The 26,987-nt window shown below is 44.4% G+C and overlaps 1 protein-coding gene across 4 annotated transcripts in view; it reads left to right on the top strand.

The window, feature by feature from the left end:
* TEAD1 (TEA domain transcription factor 1) overlaps window positions 1-26,987 on the top strand; it is a 249,330-nt gene that overhangs the window by 60,521 nt on the left and 161,822 nt on the right. For 3 of the 4 annotated variants that reach the window (XM_081063598.1, XM_081063596.1, XM_081063597.1), the window contains exon 2: window positions 18,216-18,471. In XM_081063598.1, the coding sequence (XP_080919724.1) occupies window positions 18,315-18,471 (157 nt within the window). In that variant the 5' untranslated portion in view covers window positions 18,216-18,314. Of the gene's footprint in view, window positions 1-3,938; window positions 4,034-18,215; window positions 18,472-26,987 lie in introns of those variants that run through there. The other variant, XM_081063595.1, reaches the window with a different exon arrangement.

Here is a 26,987-nt window from a genome sequence, read left to right as displayed (position 1 = left end):
CTTTTCAATCGTAGTTGTGGAGGGTGCAGCTCAGCTCCAGGGCCAGTTGCCATTGTTAGTTGCAGGGGGCGCAGCCCACCTTCCTTGCAGGAGTCGAAATGGCACCATTGTGGTTGAGAGGACGTGCTCCAACCAACTGAGCCATCCGGGAGCTCAGTGGCAGCTCAGCTCAAGGTACCCTGTTCAATCTTAGTTGCAGGGGCGGAGCCGACCATCCCTTGTGGGATTCGAGGAATCGAACTGGCAGCCTTGTGGTTGAGAGCCAACTGGCCCATGTGGGAATAGAAACAGCAGCCTTCGGAGTTAGGAGCATGGAGCTCTAACCACCTGAGCCACCGGGCTGGCCCCATGTTTTGCTTTTTTAAATTGATACTCTTTGAGAAACGTTTTCTGTTCTGTTTCAGTCTGTTCTTCTAAATTTTTCTTGTGAATGGATGCACCGGTTTTCTTTGCATTCATGTACTGTGATTTTCCTGGTCATTCTGCTATTCATAGTATTATAGATGATTCTGTAATGTTTACCTTTTGTGCTCTGACTGTTTTTTCTTCCATGGAATTTTCTTTTTGATAAATTTGTGGTTTGAGGATTCCTAGGTCAAAGGATCTAACCCTTTTGAGGCTCCTAAAAAGTCTAAGCATTTGGTTCTTCATATCCATAACACCACTAGCATATTCCCTGCGTCATATTCACTACAGAAGTTGTTAATTGTCCTTAAAGTGTTGCTGGTTAGGTTTAAAATAACACCTTAAACTTGCTTGCATTTCCCATTCTTTTCTCCTCCTAGTGAGGATGCATATTATCATATGCTTATTCTTTTGCGTGACTTGTCCATTCTTCTCCTTTTCTCATTGTGTTCTTGATATTTTCTAATATAAAGTTGAACAGTTTATTTATCATAAATGTTAGCTCTGTGTTGGAAAAAAATCCAGGTGCAGGAAATTTGAAAAATGAAGGACAAAAACTCTTTCCCTGCCTTGCAGTAGCGAGGCTTTCATCCTTGCTGCTGTGTTTCTGGAGAGGGAGCAGGAATCACTAGTGCTTGAGATGTGCCATCTCTGCTGGGATCACGGTGGCCAGAGTCTGGACGCTCCAGTGGCTTTGCTTTTCAGCTGCCTTTTATTATCAGCAGAAGAATAGAGTGGCTGTGCATTATCTCAGCTCTACCAGCGTGTTCATTTCATTCACATGGTCTCTCCTACTCCTCATGGCCCATACGCACCTAGGGCAAAGCTAGCACACAGTAGGCAATTTGTTTTCATCTGTCATAGATCAGAGGTTGGAGTGGACTTCCCCTGAAATCCTTCTGCCCACTCCAATTCCTTCTACAGCATCCCTGTTAAGCGATCTCTCAGCTATTCTTTAATTACCTCCAGTGATGAGAGGTTCACTATCTCGCAAAGACAGACCTTTGGCTCAAAGTGAGATGGATCCGGGTTTGAATTTGATTTGACAAGTGGGCAAATGTCTTAATGTCTCTAAACTTCCTTTTCTTCATTATCTGAATAATGGATATAGTAATATTACATCTCTACCTTAATACAGTTGTGATGAGGATTAAAAGAAATAATAAAAGTAGATTCCTGACCCCTGTGCCTCACACACAGTAGTGCTGAGTAAATATTAGCTGTGAATATTATGTCCAGTTACTCCTACAAGGTATTTTCTTAAACTTTTGCCATTATATTTGATTTTATGAGCCAAAAATATTTTTATGTCTATCAATTAGGATTTTGCTGATTTGGCAGAGAAGCCACAGCTCATCCGTTAGCTCTCATGGTGACTTGGAATTGGCAGGGCATTCTTCTTTAATGGGGATGTGGGTGGGCATTGTCTTCAACTTGATTCCAGCTGGCCCTTGATCCCAGCTGCTGGGCTGGACAGCAATGGGTCCAGGCTAGCAGCACCTTCTTGGTTTTCAAAGGCTGATTTGACAGGCCCCTTGTTTGTCTTTCTTTCCTTTCCTGGCTTCTGTTCCAGCCTGGCTTCCCCAGTAGAGTGTGGACACAAACATTTAGAGGAAACAGAACTCTGTTCCACTTTCTGGTTACCTATTCCCTCCCCCAGAAAATAGTTTAGCTTAGCAAAGAGAGCTAAGATAGCGATCATGCCTCCCAAGTACATAGCAATATGCCCGGCCCCCCATATTGCTTTTGTCGGTATAATAGATGTCTGGGCATAAGATAGGCTCTACTTGACGCTCCTACTTATTCCCTACATTTTAGCATTTCAGTATTTTTGCTTTAGCTTTTTAAGGATACACTTGATGATTTGAGGGGCCCTCAAAGTCTCATGGGATTGAAGCAGATAGCTCTTATCCCGGGGGAACCGCTAATCACTGCTTTTAGTACGAAGTCCATGACTCTTAAGATGATGACGTTCATCTTTGCCTAACCCACCTGCCTGTGTTTTGTAGAGAATAACTTAGTGGGAGACTCCCCCTGTTAGGTAGCTTGGCAAGTGCTTCCTGTTCATTGTCCACTTTCGTTTTAAAACAAATACAGGGGAGTTTAATGAATTTAAGGAACAGTGCTGAAGTGATGATCATTAAGATTTTAAACGGTGGTGTCTGAAGAGCTGGTTGGAGGGGATGGTTAACAAAATGTAAAAAGCAAGTCTTGAGTTATAGATCTATGAACAGGGGTGGTTCTAAAATAATTAACGAACAGAACATACATTGAAACAGCGGAAAGCACTGGAGGCCCCCAGGTGTGCCAAGCACTTTCCTGTACTTGTTGGATAGTGAGGAGCCGTGGGGATGGGCATTCAGCGGGCTTGGGCGGCTGACTCTTCACCAGCGTGTGTGAAAGTATTTCACTGTTGTAAACAAGCAATATGGCCACACCAGTGAGGTCCAGTGAGGTGATGGCGGAGGCCGTGGGGCGGGGGGTGGCGCAGCATCTGAGTTACCTTTGACAGGTGTTCAGAGGTGTTAGGTCAATGCCTTTATCTCACTGCCAGGGGAACCTTTGTGTGCTGGGCCTGATGGTCTCCCTGTAGGTGCTTGGAAAGTGTCACATTCGAATTGAGGATTGTCTGCTTAGAAAGCACCGAGACACCTTCCTTTATTCAAGAAACACCTGCAGTGTGACAGGCCCAGTTCTTATCTTCATGGATTCCCCAATCTGCACGAGTGGCTTCACGTTTTTCCTGCTCTTGGACTCTAGGACTCTGTCCTTAGGAAATAATGACAACAGTGTTTGCCCTACCCTTAGCGAAAAGTTGGGCAAAATCTAAATGTCGAACAATGGGGAAGTAGCCAAATAACGGTATATTCACAACACAGAATACTCTACCTCTTAAAAATCACAAATACAAAGACAATTTCAGGACTCAGGAAAATGCTGAATGTGAAATGTTAGGTGGGCAATAAAAGGACCCAAAACTAAAGGAAATAAGAATACGTTCGTGCAAGAAAATATATCAAAATGCATTGTTAACACTGACTACTGTTTGAAGGACTGGGGGGAAAGTTTATTTTCTCCTCTGTAGGTTTTCTATATGCCCCACTTTTGGGATCATCTATGAGTATTAACTTTATAATTAGAAGTGTTCCATAAATATTGTATTTTAAAAGTCCAGTTTAAACTTTTAAAAATTACTGTATAATCAGCAGCCCAGTATGTAGAATTTAAACTTGGAGAAACATATTTGGGGGTTGTGTATGTCACCTGTGAAGGAAGCTGCTGAGTTGGTGGGATGAAAATACGAGCCTGGCTCAGCCTCTTCGTGCTGGTGAGCCTGCCTGGTAAGCCTGCCTCTCGAGGCTCCCAGACGGCTGGGGTTCCGAGAGGCCCTAATGGGCTTGTTGAAAGGCTCCGCTTGGCTTCTTATTAATGTCCCTCCCTGAGCCGTGCTCTGCTCTGCTGGCTAACCTTGTCAGAAGGTTACCGGTGGCTCTCCAGGGCTCAGCTAATTTTAAACCTGGTCAGCCAGCGTAGTGGCGTGGCAATGCGCTGTGGAGTCACGAACGGCTCCCTGGGAGACACGGCTGGGGAAAGAGGAGCTGAGTCTCCGGTTTTTTCTCATCCTCCTGTAAGTGACCAGGCACGCTGACCAAGCAGAGAACTGGGATAATAATGAGAGCTTTTATGGTAAAAATCAGGATTCTTAAAGATCTTTTAGCAATGGCAGTGCTGATTGATAATTGCACGGTGTGATGTGTCCTGCATGAACTGTGTGAATTCTGACCGCAGGACGGAAAGTGAGGTGGATGATGTCCTCTCTTCCAAGAACTAGACTCGGGCTGTATTTAAGGCCAGAATGGAACTGCTGTTCATTTCACTATTTATATGGTTTTCTTCTAAAGGTACAGAACTCAAATTCTGCTGGTAGTTAAGTTCTTTCTCTGAAGGTTTTATTGATTTGATTGGGAGAGGGCTATTTCTTAAATATTAAACCAACCAACAAACAAAAAACCCCACAGAATCTGCCTGTCTGCATGTCTACCAGCTGCTGGTCTGGCTGCCACTAAAAATTGTCATTTTGAACCCCACCCCATCCCCCACCCCTGCTTTCTGGAGCATTTGCAATCGAGTCCTGTTCAGAACTCTGCTGTACCTTAAAATACTCATAGTTCTGATTTTTAAATGGAAACCTAAATCAGTAACTACAAAATAATGTGACAGTGGGGAGCCTTTCCCTATCAGAATGAACTGTTTTAAAATACCGTAGAGAACCCATTTTTTTGGTTTGGAATTTTTTTTAATTTTCATCCTTTTCAACATCTTCCTGCTGGGAATGAATCTACTGCGCCTGTTAGAGTGAGCTCTGCCCTCCCCTGCCAGGGCGCTCCCAGCAAGTCTCCCACTTGAGGGATTACGATGGGAAACTTCATCCACCAGGTGTGTGGTCTGGTTTTGGGGTTTACCTGCCCAGCCGAAGCATGACATCGTTTTTTGTAACTGGGTCTTTACCCACCCTCTTATAAAACAGTTGCTAGAAGCGAATTAAAGGGGCATAGTATATGGAATAAACCCAGATGAAAGAACAGGGGATGGAGAATCAGTAAGCTGCTAACTGGCTCCGGTGATTGAAGTTAACTTTATTTGAAGTGCCCAGGCTGGGTCAGACCACATCAAGCCAGCAGGGTTCCTGCAAAAGGGCAGCACGGGAGTGAACTTTGATTTCATTTTAGGAAAACAAAAATGCGTAAATGCTTTTTACTAGCCTTTTTTCTTAAACGTCTGCCCCTCCTTCAACAGAGCTAATTAGCTCTGTCATGCTTGGATTTAGTTTTGAAAAAATTAAAGCTGAGTAATATCAGGAATTTGTTGAATGGGAGTACTTGTCAAAACCTTCCTTGACTCAAATCTGACTTTTATAGAGAGCATTAAATAAGCAAACTTACCCAAAACCCATCCCCCACTTGCCCTAAAATAACATTTTTTAAAGCACATTCAAGGTTAAGTATAATATAAATATAAGCTGCTCTGGACTGGATACTAAATGAATGAGTTATTATAGGGACTGTAGTAATGATGTTGAGTGTAGTTATGAATTTAAAGTACATTTCTTAAAACCCAGTTCCTCTGTTTCTCAAACTCAAATGTCTACTTCTTTTCTTCTCCTGGGCTTCTTTATTTTTCACCTCTTCCTTCCTGCACTTGGCCTGTAGGCCTGCCTGGTATAGGTCCTCTGTTATTTTTGTGGTAACCTGACACATCTCCTGACTGTGCCCCCGAACCCCCTGGGGGGTGAACTGGCTGTGAGCTGAAAAGGCAGGCTACTGCTCCTGCTGCCTGCCTATCTCCCAGGTGGAGCAGCAGGGCTGGGATGTCACAGACTGGGGAGGGTGTGTATCATGAGGAAGACCTCAGATTGTGCCTCAGGAGGCCACAGGCCCTGCATTGAGGTGATTGCCGGAAGAGTTGATGTTGAGCCTGGAGGCCCGCTAGTTAGGGTTTTGCAGACAGGAGGAAGATTTCCAAGCCAGTGGGTTTTTTAATTTGTTCTTGAGCATGCCTAAGGCTGTCTTTGTGATTTCTTAGACAAGGATGAATTTCTTAATAGTCATAAAAATTGTGTTAATATTTTATGTTAAGCTGAATTGAACAATTTATTGAGCCAGAGTGGAGATGAGGTACAGAAATAAATGGGACAGAGTCCCTGCCTCTGAAAATTTGCAGGATAGCAGGAAAGACAGATGCATTAGCAGTAATTGTTAATTATAGTTATATACATTTGTTTAACAGTTATTTGAGAACCTGTGTCAGGCACAGTTCTAAGACATACGTGTGTGTATACATGCCTTCTAATCTGCAAGCGTGCAGATAAGTAATGTACATAATAACTGCCCGTGACTTTGAGAAACTGTACTTTTACATGGATCATCATCTCATTTAATTTTTGCAACAGGTAGGTAAAATGATTGATTCCCGTTTTGCACGGAAAAAACAAAAACAAAAGAAAATCCTGAGACACAGCTAATAAGTGGAGAACTCGAAATTCAAACTCTTTGGGATTCCCAAACCCTACATGCTTTTTATATACTCGTGTATTGAACTGCTTTTCCATATAGACTCTCCAGATACACAGCATGGTCCTTGCACTCTAGGCATACCCATGAAGGAAAACATCTAGCAAACATCATTTGAGTTCTAACAACTTGTCTGGTATTGAGAAGTGTTAAATGTAGGAATGTCAAGGAACTTGCTGATTAGCTGGGAGACAGTATCTTTTTTTTTTTTTTTTTTTTTTTTTTAAGATTTTGTGGGGGAAGGGGAATAGGACTTCATTGGCAGGACTTTGTTGGGGAACAGTGTGTATTTCCAGGATTTTTTCCAATTCAAGTTGTTGTCTTTTCAGTCTTAGTTGTGGAGGGTGCAGCTCAGCTCCAGGTCCAGTTGCCGTTTTTAGTTGTGGGGGTGCAGCCAACCATCCCTTGTAGGAATCGAACCGGCAACCTTGTGGTTGAGAGCCCACTGTCCAATGTGGGAATTGAACTGGCAGCCCTCGGCATTAGGAGCATGGAGCTCCAACCACCTGAGCCACCTGGCCAGCCCCGAGACAGTGTCTTAAGAGAAATCATGATGAAGTGTACCAAGTATGGTGTTGGAAGTTTGTTTGAGGTGCGTGGGGACACAGAAATGAGTTTCTGAGCAGAGAAATGACTAAGGCTTCCCAGAGGAGAGGTAGGTGGCCTTGCTTTCGTTTTGAAAGGAACCATAGACATTCATTAGGTGGAGTTACTGGGGAGAGAAGCATCTGACCTAAGTGACTGAAGGCATGAAGCAGGCAGCCTGCTGTGTCTGGGCACCTTGGACTGCTTGTCTGGCTGGAATGTCAGGGACTGGACAGGCATTGAGAAGCAGGCTGGGATCAGGCGGTTAGGGCCTTGGGTACCCTATTATGCAGTTGGGTCCTGGAGGGGATGGGGATCTGCCGAAAGATTTCAAATGAGTGTATGATAAAAGTCATATTTGCATTTTAGGAAAAGCCTGGGAGAGTCTTCTCCTAAGGATGCTGATTCAGTATTTCTGGCATCCAAGGTGGGATCTTTCTTTTCAAGAAATCACCTATGTCATCCCGATGTACATCCAAACTTGGGAACCTGGCAGAAACAGGTTGTTGTTAGCAGTGGGCATGTGGGGGCCTAGGTGGCAGCCCAGCTCAGAGAGAGGTGAGCTTCTGCCTGTAAGAGAGGAGCAGAGTTAGTGGGGTGGAGAGGTGTGGAGGGGATACAGTTGAGAGGTGAGGGGATGAGTGGATATGCTTAGTGATGAGTTGCCTCAGAAACGATGGGAGAAGCCTAGGATGATGGGCCAACTTTGGGTGCTACTCCAGCCAGGTTCTTTAATTGGCCCCTGAATTTGCATCCGTCTTTGCGTAAGACCTGTTTTGTAGCTGCTCCATCACTGTGTCATCATTAAATGGCAGATTATGTTTCTCACTTGAAGGGTGGGGACTCAGTTGTATCAGTGAACCCTGGGAACCAGTGGACATTTGTGAACACACAATGTCACGTAGTTTTGGTTAGTTGGTACATCTGCTCATGGGGGCATTAGCTACTGTTTCCACACTGGCCATTCGCAGATGTGTGTGTCTCCGTGTGAGTTACGCATTCTAGTCCCCAGGCCAGGTGTAGGGATGACCGCACAGCCCTCTTTAGGGACCGGGGAAATAATGTAGAGTGCTTGAAGACAAAGTCTGATGAGTGTTTACTGGAAGGGCTGCGTGTCTTGGTACCTAACAGTTAATCCTGTGGCTCTGGGCTGTTTAAACAAGCACACCTTTATAAACCATCATTATGTTATGGTGCATTAAAACGCCTTTATAAATTGGAAATGCTTAAGGGATGTGCCACATTATAACACTTGAATTTATCTAGAGAACTGTTCTGGCCTTGGGCCACACTGAAAATGCTTTTGATTAAAAAATTCTGATTCCTACTTTATGAAATTACTTGTTCTTCACCCCCTAATTCTTTGTTGCCTTTGTATGAAACAGTCCAAACCTTTTGTCACAGTGTGTGAGGCCCCTTGCCATCTCACTGAGCTTACTTTTCCAGCCTCTGCCCCAACCGTTCTGCTTTCTTACTTTGCCCTTTCTTCACCACTTCTCCATGAACAGGCCTCCCTGCGCTTTTCTGGTAATTAGCCTGGCGAGTCCTACTCAGGCTTCAAGACCAGCCTAACCGTCACCTCCCTGAGGCTCTTGTTGACCCGAATCTACTCCTATTTCTGCTTTCCAACAGCACTTTGTTTCTTCCTCCTTTGACATCCTATATTCATTTAGTTGTTCATTTATTCACCCACGGACTCATTATTTTAGGCATCTATTCAAGCATTATTTTGGGGGAGCATTTCCGATGACATCCTGTTAAGCACCCAGGATCGAAAAATGATTAAAGGCATGGATCTCACAAACCCATGAGGGTGATAGACACGTAAACAAATCATTCCTATGTGGTGAGTGAGCAAAGGTGCTACTTGCAGGAGTTCTGAGGAGGGAGTGGGGGAGAGGGCAGGCCAGGCTTCCCACCCAAGGGGTTTGAAGTCTTGAAGGATAACTTACTTATCTGTCGCCTTGCTGGAAGGGTGCTCCTGGAGGGCAGAGAGGGTAACCCATTTATTTCATAGCTCTAGTGCCTGGCACATGGGTGGGGGGCATTATAAAACAAATAATTTCCCCATTCATGTTTCTACCCTATCTTGTTTCAGAATGAACTTAAGGCAGCTTGTAAGGCTGTAAAATAGCATAAATTAAAAGTGGGGAAAAGAAGGAAGAGAAAGAAAGGACTAGAGGTAGGGACCTAAAGTGGGTTTAAGAATGAAACCAAACTTGCCGACCAAAATAGCCTCCGTGCTTTCTCTGAGGGGGCCTGCCAGTGTGGCTCACTGCTCCTTGGCAGCCACTGAGGAAAACCAAGGCCTCGCCAGCTGACCACAAGGTAAAAAACACACAGCATTTTGTTTATTATTGAACTTTCCTTTGGGGTCTTTGTGAAGAGCAACCTTAATGTTGCAATGGATACCCCAACATCCTTGTAGAAAATCCAGTGACTAACGGGATGTTTCTTAGTATGCTCATGGCATCACATAAAAGCATAATTCAATAAAAGCAGTTATTCAGAGCTCTTGGAATAAACTTTCTCTAAGGTAACTGGAATCAGAAAGGTACTGGAACAAATAGGTTAGTTCTCTCTGTTCTGTGTTGTCTCACTTTTGTCCTGTGTTAATGCTACATGCCCCTGTCTCGGTCCTGCTAGTCACACAAGCTCTATGTCTGCTCCCAAGGAGTTTCATGATCATGTTTTGGGACTCAAAAAACAATCCTGTATGACTTGGGCAGTATGTCAGGATCTGTATGTTTAGATCCATTAGACATGTGTATTTAAAGGCAGATAGGCCCGACCCAATAACCACACACAAAAGTGATACCCTGATTTCTGATGGTTGAGATGATGGAAAGGGACCAAGTGTGCTGTGATGAATTGTGTTCTCGGTTGACAGGACACAGGAGGTTTTTCCTTCTGGACTTGCTGGAGCCTAGATTTTGGATCCTCACCATCTTGGTGCCAGTTTGCCTTGTTAATTAGCTTATTAGCCAATTAGAAGTAAATTGTGGATTTGCCTATTATTTCTGTACCCCAACATGCTGTCTAGGGTAGATGGGGGAATGGCCACGATGAGAGAAGCATCCTAAGTCATAGAAGCTGGAGAAGGAGATCCAGGACCATTTCTCTACATGCACCTCATTTCCCCAAAAATAAAACCTAGCCGGACCATCAGCTCCAATGCGTCTTTTGGAGCAAAAATTAATATAAGACCCGGTCTTATTTTACTATAATATAAAACCAGGTCTTATATTAAGTTTTGCTCCGAAAGGCGCATTAGAGCTGATGGTCCGGCTAGGTCTTATTTTCGGGGAAACGCAGTACACGGAGCAGAGAGAGAGCCATTTCTCATGCAGCAGAATTAGAATTCCGAATCAGCCAAAGGTGCTGCATCTGGGCAGATGAACTGGCGGGACTTGGAGTCAGTCCAGAGCCAACATATCATTAAGTTGGCCCGCAACAAGCTGTGAAACATTGAGTGAGTCTCCACTGTCCTTTTGTAAGAAGGATGACACCCCAGGCACCACCCATAGACTTGCCACCCAGGGAACCAGTGTTCGGATTGTATGAGGCCCATTTGTAGGCATTCCTTCGGGCATGGGGCCGAGATGGACCTTCTTGAAATGCTTGTCTTAAGGTTTGGCCAAACACATTGTATGTATTTATCTTGCGTGTTGCTATCATTTAAAATATGAACTGTCTACTTTTGATTTTGAATTTGTACTAATTGTCATTTAAAATGCCAAGGCATCGTGATAATCTGGTGGTGACTCTTAGCAACTAAGAAAGTGACGGTATCCACAACTTAGTGACTAAAGAGTATCATTTTCTTGGAATTTGTTTTGTTCTGTTTTGTTTTTAGTCAGCAATATGATTGGTGAGTCTTCCTCATGTATGTTCAATCTACAGACCCATTGGAATTGGGGAGTTAATTGTGGGGCTTTCCTTGACTGTTATAGCTGGGAAAGGGCTTACACGTTTTCCTTTTGAAATGCTTACTGACAGCTATTTACTGCTAACTCTTGTGGCATTTTTTTTCCTCATGGAGCAGGAAAAAAGCTTCAGTTTCCGGGTTTGAAATGTATTTCCTGAGGTTAAATTGTCCAATTCCCAAGGATCCGTGACTCAGGCTGCAAGTTATGTCATCCAACACGTGCTTCCTGCATGAGTGTACTGTTTTAATGTCAGACCTTCATTTTGGAATGGTCAGATGGGACAGAATGTCTGGACTTGAGTCTAGGGCCATGTCCTTTTGATGGAGTCTACTCATGAAGGAGAGCGGTGATTAGCTTGACTGGTGGTGGTGATGGGGGAAAGGAAGAGGCACGGATTTCTGTTCTCAAAGGCTGACAGATTCATTAAGGGGATGGGGAAGGTGATTCCCCTAAAGGCTGGTAATACAAAGCTGCATAGCATGAAATCAATCAAAGCCTTTCTTGAGCTATCACCTGGGCAAGTACTTAGGGCTGAGAATTAATCAGGGAATCTCAGGAAGGCAATGCTAAGCCTTCTAATGGGGTGCCCAGCATCAGGGGCTTGGCTTGTTGATGGATCCTGTTGATATGGAAGTGATTTTTGAAAATGAGAAGGACTAATTATCCATTCCTCCTTGCTGAAATTTGAGGGAACCTGTTGGCAATGGGAGTATATGACACCAAAGCTCACTGGCAGATGTGGCCTCAATTCTCGGTGTCAGCATTCCCTGAAAGTTCTGCTCTCTCTTTGTCAATGACTTATGTTCTATAGTTCCACCTCTCTGGAGGCTGCTTTCAAAATCAGGCCGCTGATCTTCACCTGTATTTCTTAAGCCACTTGTTAGCAAGTTTGGCTAGTATCTGAAACGGTAGGAAAATAATAACTTGCCCCACTTTACATATGCAAAAGTGATTAACCATCATTAGTGCCTGACATTCCTCCCAACTACCCAGGGAGGTGAGTCAGTATCGTCAGTATTCATTAGGAATTAATTAGACTATGCTATGCTTGATGGTGTCAGTCATGGACAGAGCTGAGGATAGAGCGCTGCCTACATTCTCTCCCTGTGCAATCCAGCCTCCAGCCTACTGTCTAGTAAGGGTGTAGTGTGTCTGACAGTCCCATGGAATGTACATTCTCTCAGGACAAATGATTCTTACATTCAAATTCTGTTAAGTATTTGGCTTTGGTCCACTTCTTTCGGCCTCTGGACCTCATAAGGTGGGATAATACCCAGTGAGGGTAGTGCAGTGATTAAATAAGGTCCTATAGGTGAAAGCTTCAAGTACAGTGCTTGAAACCGGGTTCACAGGGAGGTGGTTGGCTTTGCATTTCATGGACCACTTCACTTCGGAAGTAAAGCCCCCCTTTTCCTACCCTTTTTGTTGGAGGGCTGTTTTTCTCTTGAGAAAAATTTGGGCTTTCCCTAAGATCTCAGTGACCTTTGCACCATCAAATGCTTGGTTGAATTGTCTACTGCAAATACCATTCCAACTGTGTGATTCTCTTTTTTTAAACACTAAAATGGCACCCACCTGTGTCTACTTCCACATTCTCCTGATTGCTTAGAAATCTTTTTTCTTAGCTTTCTTCCCAGTGCCACTCCCTATGTGTTGCCTTTTTCATTCACCAACTCACTCAAATTTGCTTTGCTACCATTTTTTAACTCTTTGAATTTCTTCCTTGGCCATTTCTTTGGCTTCTAGTCTTTACCTCCTCACTACTTTGCCTCTTGTATAGTTTTTCTTAGAGCTGTCATCTTCTGCTTCTCTTACAATATTGTATCTCAAAATAAGGTTTGTTTGTGGTAGAAGAAGTTTACCTTCTAGGGGACCCAAACGATATTTGTCCCTTTAACACTGAAGGACTTTCGGTTGTCAGTAATCATGATTAGTAAATAAGAAATTGGATCAGACAGCCAATTCTTGGTTATCCAAACTGCCAGCTTAAGTCTGCCGTCTTAGATCTTCCTAATTTGGTGACATCCTTTGGGCTCTTACCACTCATTAGACCTTGGCCAGAGTCAGGGTGAGGAATGGAAAGGGAGCTGAAACTCAGTCCCTTCTCATGGAAAGCTTGATGATAAGTTCAGTCATGTTGTTATCAAAGAATGTTCCTGTCATCTGGTTGTTGATTTAATCTTTCTGTCTTTGAGTATTTATTATGTCACTATTTGTTATGCTAGTACTGGGGATACTGTGGTGAGTGTAACAGTCCCTGCCCTCAGGACACTGGGGTGTGGACAGAGGGGGCAATAGTAAACCAACTTACTAAGTTCTATTGTTGGTAGAGTCTATGGGAACACAAGGTGATGAATGACTAAGTTCGCCTCATTCAGAGTTAATGATGGAAACTGAGGCAACAGGGGCTATAAGTATCATGTGGTCCTGGGTTGCTGAGGTGGAGACAGAGTCCTAACTTCTAGTCCAGCTCTTTTCCTCTTGCCTCATAGAGTATTAAGTCATTGGCTAAAACAAGCGGTATGGCTTTTTTTGTGACCTTCATGATCAGTGGTGTTTTATTAATCATGAGGGTTAGTTAAAACTAACTCTTTTATTTAAGAGCTCTTAAATCATCCATAAGTGGGTGAGATGATTACATTACGAGAGCCCCATAGGAACTCAGATGAAAGGAGCAGCAGATTCCTGTGTCCTATGTCATATCCTTTGTATGTACTTGTACGATCCTTGAATAGAGTTGGTGTTAGAAGCACCTTTATTTGACTCTCTCACTCCCTTCTTCCCCCAGGCGCTAGTATTAATGCATATTGGTCGAATATACAAATGATGTCATTCCACTGTACTCATGCTACCCTGCTGGAAGTGTTCGTGGGTAATTGTAAAAGGACGATCCATGTAGGGAATTGACTATTGGGGCACTTAGCAGGAATATTTGGGTCTCCCGTAATAGTTCTTTTTGGAATTTATTATGGTGTGGGTAGGAATAGTTTCAGGAAAAAAAGGAACTTGTAGAAAAAAAATGTTAATGATGGAAACTGAAGCACACGGGGCGCTACATGATACGCAGTATATTTTTAGCAAACAAGAATTCCCTTCTCTCTTTCATTTTAGGCATTCATTTAGGTTTGGGATTATTCCTCTGAACCAAATTAGAATATGAAAGTTATTGACCCTGTGAATGTAAGTTTAGATTTAGATGAGTGTTAGAAGTAAAAGTGTTTGTTTATCAATTTAAATTTTCTGTCTAGTCACCTCAACACAGAGGATCCTTTGTAAATTTATTTCCCAAACAGGACCATTAGGGAAGTACCTTCATTTCTGCAGCATCCCATTAGCAGTAGGAAATTGGGCATCACAAGGTACATACCACTGTCTAGAAATGATGGACTTGAAAACAAATGAACGTCTGGTCGTGGTTCTACAGATGACAGCACCTTCGCTCATTATCTCTAAATCTTTACGGCAGCCTGTGGAGTAGAGTCCCTTCACCCATTAGTGATTTTTCTGTATTGGGATTGAAGTGAATTTATTGTCTCCACTTTTACAAATAAAACCTGAGCTTCTGAGAGATTAATGACTTTAGTCTGGACTGCATGGTTAGTGGGCAAGCCAGGTCTGGAACCTAGATCAGTTGAGCCTTCATATCATGTCCCCCTGCAACCCCATTTCTGTTGTTCCTCATTTAGTGAATTTACTGAAAGTTAACTCCTTTGCTCAAAGGATGGATGAGGAGGTGAGGACATCAGCTCTTCAGACACAGATATTCTATGCATAATTCACTCGATTAGATCGTATTGTTGGCAATAAGCAGGTGATTCTTGCTACGTATTTGGAAACCAGGTAGATTGCATGGTAGTTAACCAATTCCACACATTTTCAGGGCACTCCTAATGTGTGGCTGATACTCTGAGCCACTAGATAGCTACAAGGACAGTTTCCAGGATGAAGTGGATTTTGAGCTGGGCTGGAAGGACCTGAGGGAAGGAATGCCAGAATGGTTATTTCGGTATCCCGTACGGGGGTGGGGGGAGCTTTTCTCAGCCAGCCCCAATCTTGTGATCGGAAACTCTCTGCCCACACAGGGCCTCATCTTACAATTGGGTTGTAAAACCAAGGGTCTGTATAACTCTGTGGATTATGTATCTGGTAGCTTCTGGGGTTGTGTCCTGGCCCTGGTCCAGCGTAGGTAATTCCATCCTGCTAAGCTCCAGTTGACCAAATTGCAAGAGCTTGGACACAGAGTTCTTCCCTTTGCTGTAAATGAATAAAAACATGTGAGCATTTAGAACAGAACAGTGCCTGTGCTTACTAAGTAGATGGGTTGATGAATGCTAGCTAGTACTGCATTCCCCAAACAACCAAGAGCTTGTGACCCTGGCTGTAGAGGTAACTTGAAAGGGTTGTCTGCAAGACTCTGCTGTTCGTCTTGAAGGCAGTCTCCCGCAGGTTGAACTAGCAGGAAATTTTTTCTTATGTTGATCTAGAATCTTAGAACTTCCACAGAATGGGTTTACACTCTTTCCATGTGACAGATGGCTTTTCAGAGATTCTCTAATGTCTAAGGACACTAAGCATGGCGATTATAATTCAGAAAGCTCTTACCAGCTTTGAGCCACGGGCTCAGGCTAAAAATAATGGAATTTAATAGGAATAAATATAAACTTCAGCGTTTAGCTCCTAAACCAATTGCACAAGAGAAGGAATTCAGAAACAGCACTTGGAGTGTGAGAGCTTAGAGGTTTTATGGATCATACAGTCAGTCCACCTCTGAGTGTCATTTATTGAGGGTTGTGGACAAACTGGGATGTGTTCGTGAGGGCTGGGCAATGGGGGATGTGAATTATGTCTAGTCTAGGAGATAGTCAGGAGCCCAGGGGCGGCACCTGTCGTACCTAAGTGGGTGTTTTGCGGAGAGATTTGCTCCTGCATGGATAGGATGGGTGGGTGGAAGTTAACCAGGACATGGGTTTTAGCCTAAGAGATGGAAGAATTTCAGCACGTCAGTGCAAAGGAGTTGGTATTGGGGGAGGTAGTGGGTTCCTTATAATCGGTGACGTCCAAGCATAGAACGTATGGCCCCAGTCAATGAGATGTGTTACAGGGAACTTACACATTGAGTTAGGAGGTTTTGGTGTGTTTTCGTCTGGAGACTCGAAAGCTTCCAGTTATATGGTAATATTCTTTTTAGGCAAGTAAAGCTCCCGGGGTCCCTTCAGCTGGCCCTTATGTCCTGGATTCCATCCCTCTACCACAGTGGTTGCGTGCTGGGGACATCCACTGTTTATCTTAAAATGTGGCTCCCTGGAGTGAATTTATACTGCTCTGAGCTGCCCAGAGCTTCAGGACTAGCCTGTATTTTTGTATGTGTCTATTGTTTTGATTTCTTTTGGGGAAGGTGGAGAGGGAGAAAGTGGACTAGCCACTGCTCTCAGAGCATTCACTTGTTTTCTCATAATTTCTCCAGTGAACCGCTTTGGAGAACAGACTCTAGGGGAGAGTACAGCTTGAGTTTTAGAAGACTCTTAGATCCCAACAAAAAATGTAATAATTTGAGACTTCAAATGGCCCACACTGCAGGCATCGCACGGTTCATCTGGGGGTCAGATGAACACCCTTTCTTGTGGCATAATTTATACCTCAACATTTGGCAGTTTTTAAAGTCCTGTATCAATGTACATGTGTTGGTAAGAAGTAGTAAATATTTTGCTGACAGGTTCTTTGAATGATGGATCCGTGGCAGCATTTAAAGGCAGACAACCTGAGGGTTTCTTTTATCCAGGTGCTGCCAAATGTAAAAATCTGTCAGTGTACGCGGCCAAAAGTACCCACTATTTATACCATTAATTGTGTAATGTTCATGTGCCCCAGAGTTTCTGCACCTGGGATCTGTTGATACGCACCAGTGGGGGAGGGCAGGGGAAAAGGGATACAATTGGGAAGGAGAAGGAAAGGAGACAGGCTGCTTGATCTCAGGTGACTGCACTGGAACACAGAGCGGTCCCTGGTGCCTGGTGAGACCGCCAGCACCTGCTCCCCTCCTGGCTGCCTCTGTTGTAATGTTGTACAAACTTGATGGGCAGACAGCGGGCAATGGGGGTCCCACTAAGCCATCCCTACTCGGGCCCTCTGCCTCCCCTCTTCCATCAGTGCGCAGGAGCAATTCTTCTCATTTTTGGAGAAGGCTTTGAATTAATGATCTGATGCCTTTTCAACAAAGGAATATTGATCTGTTAGTGTGCGAACAGCATGGGGTACTGGATTAGATAGTTTTCACATTGGTGTTTGTGCCTGTTTGACATTTGTGTGGAAAGCTTATCTCTTTAAGACCATAGGTTTCATGCATAATTTAAGGGGACTATATCTTTGTGAAAGATTTCTTTTGGCTCTGTAATCTCAGTGCTACAGAGAAATAAGTGGAAGTCTTCCCCATGATTTTCTTACGATCAGGAATTCTGAGTAGGTTACTGGATGAAGTGCCCATATGGGTAAAACATTTCTTTCTGCAAATGTCCTGGCCACTTGTAGCTGTTGCAGGGAAGGCAGGAATGGGGACAACTTTGGTCTCTGCTTCAAGGTTATAGTCCAGAAGCTGAGAGTGGCAACGTGACCTGACTGTACAGTGTTAAAGTCCCACAGAGAAATGCTTGGGACTGGCATAGCTGTCTCAGTAGTGTATTTGTGATAAGAAAATAATCGCCCTCCTCCCTTCCTCCATGCTTCGACCATCTTGCATCTGGGTGATCTCTGTAACAAATACTGGAATGGTTTAACATTTCAGAGTTCTCATGTCAGTTGCCACAGTGAGGCAAACATCTTTTGTTTTACTTTATTTTATTTTAAACAACTTGCGCTGCTGTGGAGATTTGATTATCATTGAGCAAAGTGCTCCTGGTAGAAGTAGGCTCTGGGTAAATGTTTTGTATGATTTACTGTGAACATGTGTACCATTCTCAGATGAAAACTTCCTCTCTCCTCCATGAAGATTGTCAAGCTTCTATCTGCCTTTGCATTTCTATATCGAGATGATTGCATTTCTGTATAGCATGATACATACAGAACAAAAGCCCCTTGGATCTAAAAATTCCATATTTTCTGGTAGGAGTTGCTCGCCAAGCAAAGCTGCCGACGGAATAATGTATTAATGGTAATTAAACTACCAAGAGCAGTAGCAGTATGTTGGTGGCTACCTCGTCCTTATCACACTATCTTTTGATTTCTCTCATAGGTTTATTTTCTTGAAAAGGCTCCAGGCTTCGGCTTGGAAAATCCAACCGCCAAAATTGAGCCCAGCAGCTGGAGCGGCAGTGAGAGCCCTGCCGAAAACATGGAAAGGATGAGTGACTCGGCAGATAAGCCGATTGACAACGACGCAGAAGGGGTCTGGAGCCCTGATATTGAGCAGAGCTTTCAGGAAGCCTTGGCCATCTACCCACCATGCGGGAGGAGGAAAATCATCTTATCAGATGAAGGCAAGATGTATGGTAAGTGGTTTGGAATGCTCCTTTGAAATGCTGCAACCTGCTTTTGTAGTGAAAGATCATTATAGCTTGCCTTCTACTGAGATCCATTCATTATGTTGTGTTGAATGATCTTCGTAGAATTGTAGTTGGCCATCCAACAGGCTACAGCTCGACTAAAGAGGAGAGTCGCTGAAGGACCATTGGGAAATCATTCCCTGGGGTTTCTTCTCTGTCTCCGTGCTCAGTGGCATTATAGCAAAAGCTTTCAAGGTCCAGGTAGGAACATAGATAGTTGCAGCAGCATATGCAGACATTAATGTGGGGACTAGTTCTTGAGAGTGCATGCCCAGTTGAGAGGAAGCTCTGCTGCTTAGCTGCGGGTAACTGACTGGTGCCACGTAGAAATGGGGGCCTGGTGCTGCCAAATCTCTTGAGATATATATATATATATATAGTTTTTTTCCCAAGAAGAGCTAGCAATCTTAGATGTTTATATAGGAAATCTACCCTTTTTTTAGAAGCCAGCACTTTTTTATTTAACACAACCTTGTACAGGCCAGGTGAAACACCTGCGTGGCTTGATCAGCCAGTTTGCTGCTTTGTTGCCAGTTTGTAGCTGAATGGCAGACAAGGCGTTAACCCCTCCCCCCAGGCCATTCTCACCTGTCTCCCCTTCTATAAGGGGACACCTGGCGGTGTGTTCTGCAGGAAACTCCATGAGAGCCCAAGAGGGCAAGAGCAGTTGCCCAGATGGCTTAGAATGCCAAAGGCCGTGGCACGGACACATCCGTGGTCTGGAGCTTGCATGCGGGCTTTGGGAATTCCCCGCTCCTGCCATTAATGCTTCCAGCTGTAGACCTGTGCTTGTTGGCCGCTTCCCTTTTGGGAAGCAGATGGCAGGTGGTTGCTTGTGCACTCTACTTGTGTGATTGGGCATATTGGGTTGACAGAGTTTGTACACTATAGCAGAGTCTAAAGAGATGCAAATAACCTAAACTCAAAGAGACCTGGCTCAGCAGCCAACCTGAGGCTGTTAACTTATCACAAGTGATTTATTTCTAAATAATTTGAGAGCTTTTCCCTAAAAGGGTGTTGTGCCTTTACTACTGAGCTGCCTCTGCCAGGAGCCATGGGAGACTGCAGTTCCAACTAGCCCACACTGCTAAGGAGAAAGCAGATGGTAGTGCAGCTGCCACCAGCTGTGCCCCCCCCACCTCCTCCTCTCCAACTTGGATGATGTAATGGAAACAAGGACAGTTTTGCTTTCTGCAGCATTGGAGTCTCTCAGCCTGTCAGTGTCACACACACGGGGTGGGGTAGGGAAGAACCCAAACCTTCAGCTTTTGTTTTATGCTCTCGTGCGAGCCTCTCACCAGAGAAGCTCCTTCGGGTCTGGTCAATTGGACTCAAGATGAAACATCTCAGCTGCTGTGGATAGAAAGTTTCAGGGCCTTTGATTTTGCTGTGTGTTTGTGTCTTTCCTGGGCTACCTGATCCTCAGCCTGGCTCTTTGCTTTCAGGGTCTTGTCTTCAGACCTGAAAAACGCAACCTCCCCATTCTAAAGACAGAGAAAAGCACTTTAATCTTTGAGCCATCTTTGAAGCTGATTTTATTACAAGTAGTGAAGGTGGCTTTGAGCCACTCTACCCTGTACAACTCACATTTGTTACCCAGAAATTGTTATAATCTGAAATATTGGCCTCGTATTGGAAATCCTGCTTGGGAATAACTACAGCCCTTCATTTCTCCTAGGGAATTCTGGGAAAGGCATTGTCCCTTTAGGAACGAGGTCTCAGGACTGAAAACATAATTCAGTGCAAAAGTTAATTTTTTCAACTCCAGTTTTGTTTTCTTTGTGGAGTGTACTTATGAGGTAGCAGCTGTGATGGATATACAATTTGCCTGTAGCTCCATCAAAAAAATATTTTTGTGTGTGAAAATAATTGCGTAAGAGCTCTTGTTGGTAATTGGGTATCAGAGGCAGCGGGCTAGGAAATCGAATTGTGAGAAGCTTTGGATTTGAGTCATCTACTAATAGTGAACTTGAATACTCCTGTACTGGGTCGGTGTCTCAGTTTTCCCCCCTGTAAGAAAAGAGGGTAAAGTAGATGATGTTTGTCAGTCCTTGAGACTTTTCTTTTATGATGCTGTGATTTTGGGACTTGTTCCTCAGTAAGAGTGATCAGTCCCTTGACAAACTTGACGGTAGTTGTGGGAGCGTGTCTTTAATACCCAGGGTAATCAGATTCTGAATGTTTCCTCAGAGCATGTTCTTGGTGGGAAGATTCTTTTTCTCCTTAAATCAGCCTTCACTTACTAACCGTGTTGATGACCAACCTGGTTTAAAATGGGGCTATCTTTCTGAGCACGCAACATTAGGAATTATAGCTACAGGGTCATGTGTCCTGATTTGGGGGTGCAGGAGATGCATTTGCTGCGGTGGCCCTGAAGCCACCCCATCTCCAGGCAGCTGTCTTGGGGAGAAAACATTGCCTTCCACTCCCTCTCTTTGGACAACAGTAAGGAACTTTGCTTCTACTGCTACTTTGAAAGGGAAATGTGGTTGCTGGGTTATGGGAGGTGGAGACTGGACCCCGTAAGTGGAACTGCCCCAGGTACCTTGGAGCTTCCTGTGACCTGCTTGTTACTTTGAGGATAAGAAAAGGTTGGGTTGGGAGACTCCAGTGAGGCCCCAGCCACTTGGGGATGGAGTCATGTGAGCAGTGTGGGCCAGAGCTACTGTTTCTTAGCTTCTGGCCTGTTCCCCCTCTTACCATAAGTGAATCAGGATACAAACCAGACCAGGAGTCGAGGTTGCTTAAGGTCCTGAGAGCATACTTTGTCTCTTGAGCATTTTTAAAGTGAAAATATTGAAAGCATTTGGGATTCCATGGAGTAAAATCAAAATAATTTAATGTCTTTTAGTGAAATAGCAAGTGTTTTTGACTTGAAGGGGGCTATTCCAATATTTCTCAGCATTTGTAGAGTACACTGTGATGTCACTAATCCTGAGCCACCGGAGAAGCAAGGTCAAGTGCAGCGCTGATTTATTTTGGTAATGAAATTTCCTCTGTGGTTGGCAGTAGGACAAATGCAGTCTTATAGAGGGGAAGAATGGAAGGCTCTCTTTCCGATGAGGTTTGGACCATTAAAAGAGATGGCTTCTCTCTTCTCTCTGGGGCTGGGGGGCAGCCGAGACTGTACGTGGTTGGTCTCCATGTGGACACATCACTTCTGCCTTGGGCGCCCGGTGTGTGGCAGCTGTTCTTAGGGATAACTAGAAAGAGGAGGAGACCTCTTCAGATTTGTTCCTGGGATCTTGCAAGCTCACTCTTTTTCGTTGTGTTTGCCTTTCCTTATTTATACATAGCTATGTGTCTCTTTTTCTGGTAAGTAGTTGTTGAGGAGGTAGCAGGAGGACAAGATGGAAGAGAAGTTCTTGATCAACAAACTTGTCTGGGATTGAATTTCACCGGAGCAGACCTTAATTTAAACGAAGGCAAAAGAGCGAACCACGGGAATACCCGGATGTGTTTCTGTTGCAACTGAAAACCGTGGTCTGGCAATGTGGTCACATACGTATCTTCTCCCATAATCAAAACCAGGTAGGGACAGGCGCTAACATTCACTCACTGCTTGCGTTAGAGACAGAAAAGCGTCTTGGGCTTTGAAATGGATATGAATCCTGATTTCTAGACATCAGACTTTGGGCCAGTTGCTTTTCCTCCTATGCGTCCATTCCTTCAACTGCAAAAGAGATAGAACTAGATCCTACTTCACAGGATTGTTAGTAGAAGTAAACAAACTAATAGAGACCTGGGATCCTCCCTCCCACGTTCGAACAGTGCCTGGTATACAGTGAGAGCTGTAAAAGTGTTTATGAACTAAAACCAAAAAGTGCTTCCTGCCAGGGATGGGGTTAAAAAGGCTTTACATATTATTTCCATCCAATGCTCCAAACCAGCTCACAACAACAGTTTGAGGTGGGTGGTCTGATCCCCGCCATGTAGCTGAGGAAGCTGGGGCTAAGAGGGGTACAGGGCCTTGCACAAAGGGACCAGGATAAATGGAAGAACAGGAGAGTTTCAAAACCAGGTCTTGTCTGACTCCAAAACCGTGGGCTCTTTCCTCTGTGCTTCTTTGGTGGAGGTCATTCAACATTAATTCAAGAAGTCAGTATTGAGCGCCACCTGTATTCCCGCCCTGGGCTCGGGGTTGTCAGAGACACAGCAGTGAACCAGACAGACACGGTCCCTGCCCTCATGGAGCCCTCACACGTTCATTTGCAGGAAACACTGACCTGAGGTCAGGGCCATGTGCCAGAGCTTTCTGGGAAGTCTGAGAGCCCTTTGAAGACGGTCACCTTCCACTTAGCCTTTTGAAGCCTGTTCTTGGCCACCATTGTCCAGGGCACCTGGCCCAATGCTGGCAGGAAGAAAGCTTCTCAAATAACACAGCAGGAGGATCCTAGATCACAAGGCTGGCCCTGGTGGTGGCCAGGAAGATGTCTGGAAGATTCTGGTGCCCAGGATCCTGCAGGCACCCTGGGCAGAACAGTGGCTGGGCGATGACTTTTTTTTTTCGGAGCAGATGTCTTCAGGGTCCTTGCTTATGACGACAGCTCCAGGGATGCCCTTTTCTTACTGGGATGCCAGGCCTACCGGTTCACCTGAGAGAGCTGAGTTGTAAGGACTAGAGAAGGTAAGGAGGAGGGCATCTCTGGGCGAGCCCTCTCCAATTGCCGACCTGCGTTCTGCCAGCCAGGGGAGCACAGGACAGGGAATCTGCCCTTTGCCTACTTCATATAAGCACCAGAAAGAAGAAGGAAAGGGGCCATTTTAGGGAGGTGGTGGCAGCACTGACAAGGGGACATCAGAATGAACACATGCAAGCAGGCTGGCCTATACTCATCAGTCATGTGGTCAACACACTGAAATACGATCGAGAGAACTGGTCAGGGAAATGCAGGATCATCCCTTTGGAAGACAGTGGACTTTCCCAACGTATCTTTGAGGACCAGGAAGTGGCCTAGGGCTGTGGAGACCCCCGAGGACCTGATGTGGAAATGGCTATATAGTCCGAGCCCTAGAGGATCTCCAGGCCTTGCGAAAGTGAGCCTTGGGGTCTCAGCTGAACTCGTTCTTTCCATTTCTCCATGTGAACACCATGTGGCATCTTTGATTTCCTCTTTTGGTCTGATCTGTGTTTCAGGGCATTATTTCAAGTGAATTGGCTAGAAATAGGAAGCACAAAGAGCTGTGCCCTTAGAACAGGCTGGAAGCTCCTTAAGGCAGGGCCACCACCCTGCTGTCTGGTGGGACATACTCATAGAAGGCGTCCGTAATGTTTATTGAATGTATGCATACATGAATTATTGGTTGAAACCAAGGAAGGTGAATAAATAAGCTTCTAAGCCCCAGGGCCTCTACTGTTGGAGGAACTAGATAGAAAGAAAGGGAGAAAGGAAAAAAAAAAAGGAAAGATGTTTGTATATTTAGTTGTCTTTCTAGATTGAGAAAGAGGAAACCCTGGTTTTTGCTATGTGTGTTGGCAAATGTTAGCTCAAGAGGTAGGAAAGATTTCTGCCCAAAGAGGCACAGCAGCAGAACAAGGGTTAATTCTAGAGTCCTAAGCACAGATGAGTAATGGGGGATTTTGAAATAGTTTGGTTCCTATGAGAATAGCAAAGCCAACGTCATTAGCACTTTGATTGGGAAGTTGAGGGTGTGGGGGCCATGTGGAGGTTTATAGACAAGGTGTGAGCCCTTGTGCAATCTGGGTAAAAAAAATAGTTAATTAGGATGGCTCAAGAATTGGTCATAGCGGAGCAAAAGGAAATGGATATTATTACCAAGTTATGCTTTGTTGTAGCAGTGGCTGGATGTGCCCTGGGATTGAGGAAAACATGGATTCCTAAATCTTTCATTGAGGGCCGGCATGCACTGTGCTTTGACAGCCGTGGGGACAGCAGATCAAAAAGAATGAAAACAGTTGACCTATTTGACCAGTTACTATGTGCTAGGTACTTTCTCTTTGCTTTAGAATGAGTTATCTGTTTATTCTTTACAACAATCTAATGATACAGGTAGGTACTGTGATTACCCCCATTTTACAGTTGAGGAAGCTGAGTCCCACCAAGGTCACGTTACTTATTCAGGGTCACGTAGAAATAAGTGGTGGAGTTGACATTTGAAACCAAGCCAGCCAATACAACAACTGTCTACAACAGTGACACAGAAGGAAGTATATTTTGTACTTCCTATATTGTGTACTTCCATAGAAGGAAGTATTTTCTGTACTAGAATTATATGCACAGTTTAGTGGTAGGGCAGTGGAAAGTGAGATTATTGATGATTGGGGAATGCATATGTCTGTATTTAAGAGTGGAAGAGAAGCCGAAAGAAGTGATCTGAGCTAACTTTGAGTGGGAAAAGGCCAGTTGGTGTTGTTTTTTTTTTTTTTTTTTTTAACTTAATTTGGGTTATAGACCCATTTGAGAATCTATGGAAAGCTGTAGATCTTTTCTGCAGAAAAATGCTTGTGTGTGTGTAGTTACGGGATTTTTGCGTATAACGTTAGGTGATTTCTGGTTCAGAATTGCTACTGTGGAGAGAGAGGGAAGGGAAGGGCATTCATGCCTAAGGGAACAGTGCAATAAAGGCAGAGTCCGGGAAGGGTCCAGCTCTGGTGCTGTCAGAAATGAGGGTGTATCCTGGAGGGTGATGGTAGATGAGCCTGGAAATGTGGGTTGGCACTGTATCATGGAGGACCTTGAATGCCTCGCCATGGTGTCCAGTGCTCCTTCTGAGGACAGAAGGAAGCCATGACATTTTTTTCAGGAGAGATGACATGAGTCAGCCTGTGTTTTACGAAGCCAGTTCTCAGGGCGTGAACACAAGTTAGGTGGCTCTTGCAATAGTCCAGTGGGAGAGGATGAGGCCTAAACCAGGATACTGGCAGTGTTGGTGGGGACATTCCAGAAATAGCACCAACAGGACTGGCTGACTGGATGTCATTTGTGAAAGAGAAGGAGGAGTTGAAGATGGTTTCAGGGTTTTGCTTCTGGGTAGTAGGGAGGATGGTGGGACTATTACATGGAATGGGGAGTGGAGACAGGAGAAGCAGGTTTGTAGAGAGGAGAGGAATGTACTCGTGGTATTGGGTGGCCATCCAGATGAGGTGACCTGCAGGGAGCTGGAAATCTGTACCTAGAACTCAGTTGCAGGGGTAGTTTGGGCTCGCCACCAGAGAAGTTCTCCCTAAAGCTGTGAGACTGAGTGAGAATGGCCTGCCACATGCAGGCCCACAGTGTCTCGTGGTCAAACTGGCATGGATTTTAAAGTCTCTGTGGCAGTGGGAGAGTGAAGAGTGGGAGAGTCAAGAAGAAGGGAGATGCATTAGTGGTTCCGAAGCCTGCCCATCATCATCAGAAGTACTTCAGAAGCTTAAAAAACAACAAAAAAAGACAACACAGATTGAAAACCAATTGAGTCCGAGTCTCTGAATACATATGGTCTGGGAATCTATATTCTGGGTAGTTTGGGTGATCACCTGGGCTAAGCTACAAGCCTGGGTGCTGGAGGACAGGACCACATTTTCAGAGTTGGTAAAAGAAACAAATGAGCAGAGAGTAAGACCAACGTTTGAAGCAGTCCTTGCATGGCTTGAATGCAGGAAGTGAACTCCCTTTCTCAGTTTGTGTTCCTTCTGTACCAGGAGGGAACGTTTGGCCATGCATGGAAGGAGCCATGAGATGGTATCTTGAAGGGCATAAAAATTGAAGGAAGACTAATTGTAGAATAGGGGAGAGACTTAGCCATCTGGTTAGTAGAGGGGGAAAAATTATGAATTGAGGATATATTTGATGGAATGAAACCCAGAAGAAACTTGAAAGGGAGTGAGCCTTCTTTTACTCTGATGCATAATCCGACGGGTGGCGGGTCCAGGGAGCACATTGCTTTCTTCGGAAAAGGAGTAAGGACTGATATATATGAGCTGAGTGGGCGGTGGGCTTCTGAAAAGGAGAGCAAGCTTAGAAGAGATATTATGGGGGAATGGGATCTGGATGAACAGGGATAAAAGAATTGCTGAGCAGTGTACTGATCTTATTCAGAGCCCCCCAGTTCTACTTATACTCGTGTGTGTGTGTGGTAAGTTCTGTACAGGGTTATAACCTGTGTAGGTTCAGGTATCCACCACCACAGTGAGAATATAGAACAGTCCCAACACCACAACAATTGCTGACGTTCCATATTCATAACCATACCCACCTCTGTCCTGCTTCTCAGTACCTTATCCCTAACTCCTGGCAATCATTAATTGATCTCCTATTTCTAAACTACTGTCTTTTCAGATACGGTACATAATGGAATCATATGGTATGGTAACCTTTGGGGATTGGCTTTTTTTTCTTCCATTCAGCGTAATTCCCTGGAGATTCATCCAGGATGTCCCGTGTATCAATACTTTTGTTCTTCTAATTAAGTGGTAGTCCCTGGTTTATATGTACTGCAGTGTGTTTAACTATTCACCTCTT

The sequence above is a fragment of the Rhinolophus hipposideros genome, assembly GCF_964194185.1.
Source record: "Rhinolophus hipposideros genome assembly, chromosome: 10".
NCBI classification, from domain to species: domain Eukaryota; kingdom Metazoa; phylum Chordata; class Mammalia; order Chiroptera; family Rhinolophidae; genus Rhinolophus; species Rhinolophus hipposideros.
The sequence above is the reverse complement of the archived record's forward strand: the minus strand, read 5'-3'. Positions and strand labels throughout refer to the sequence as shown.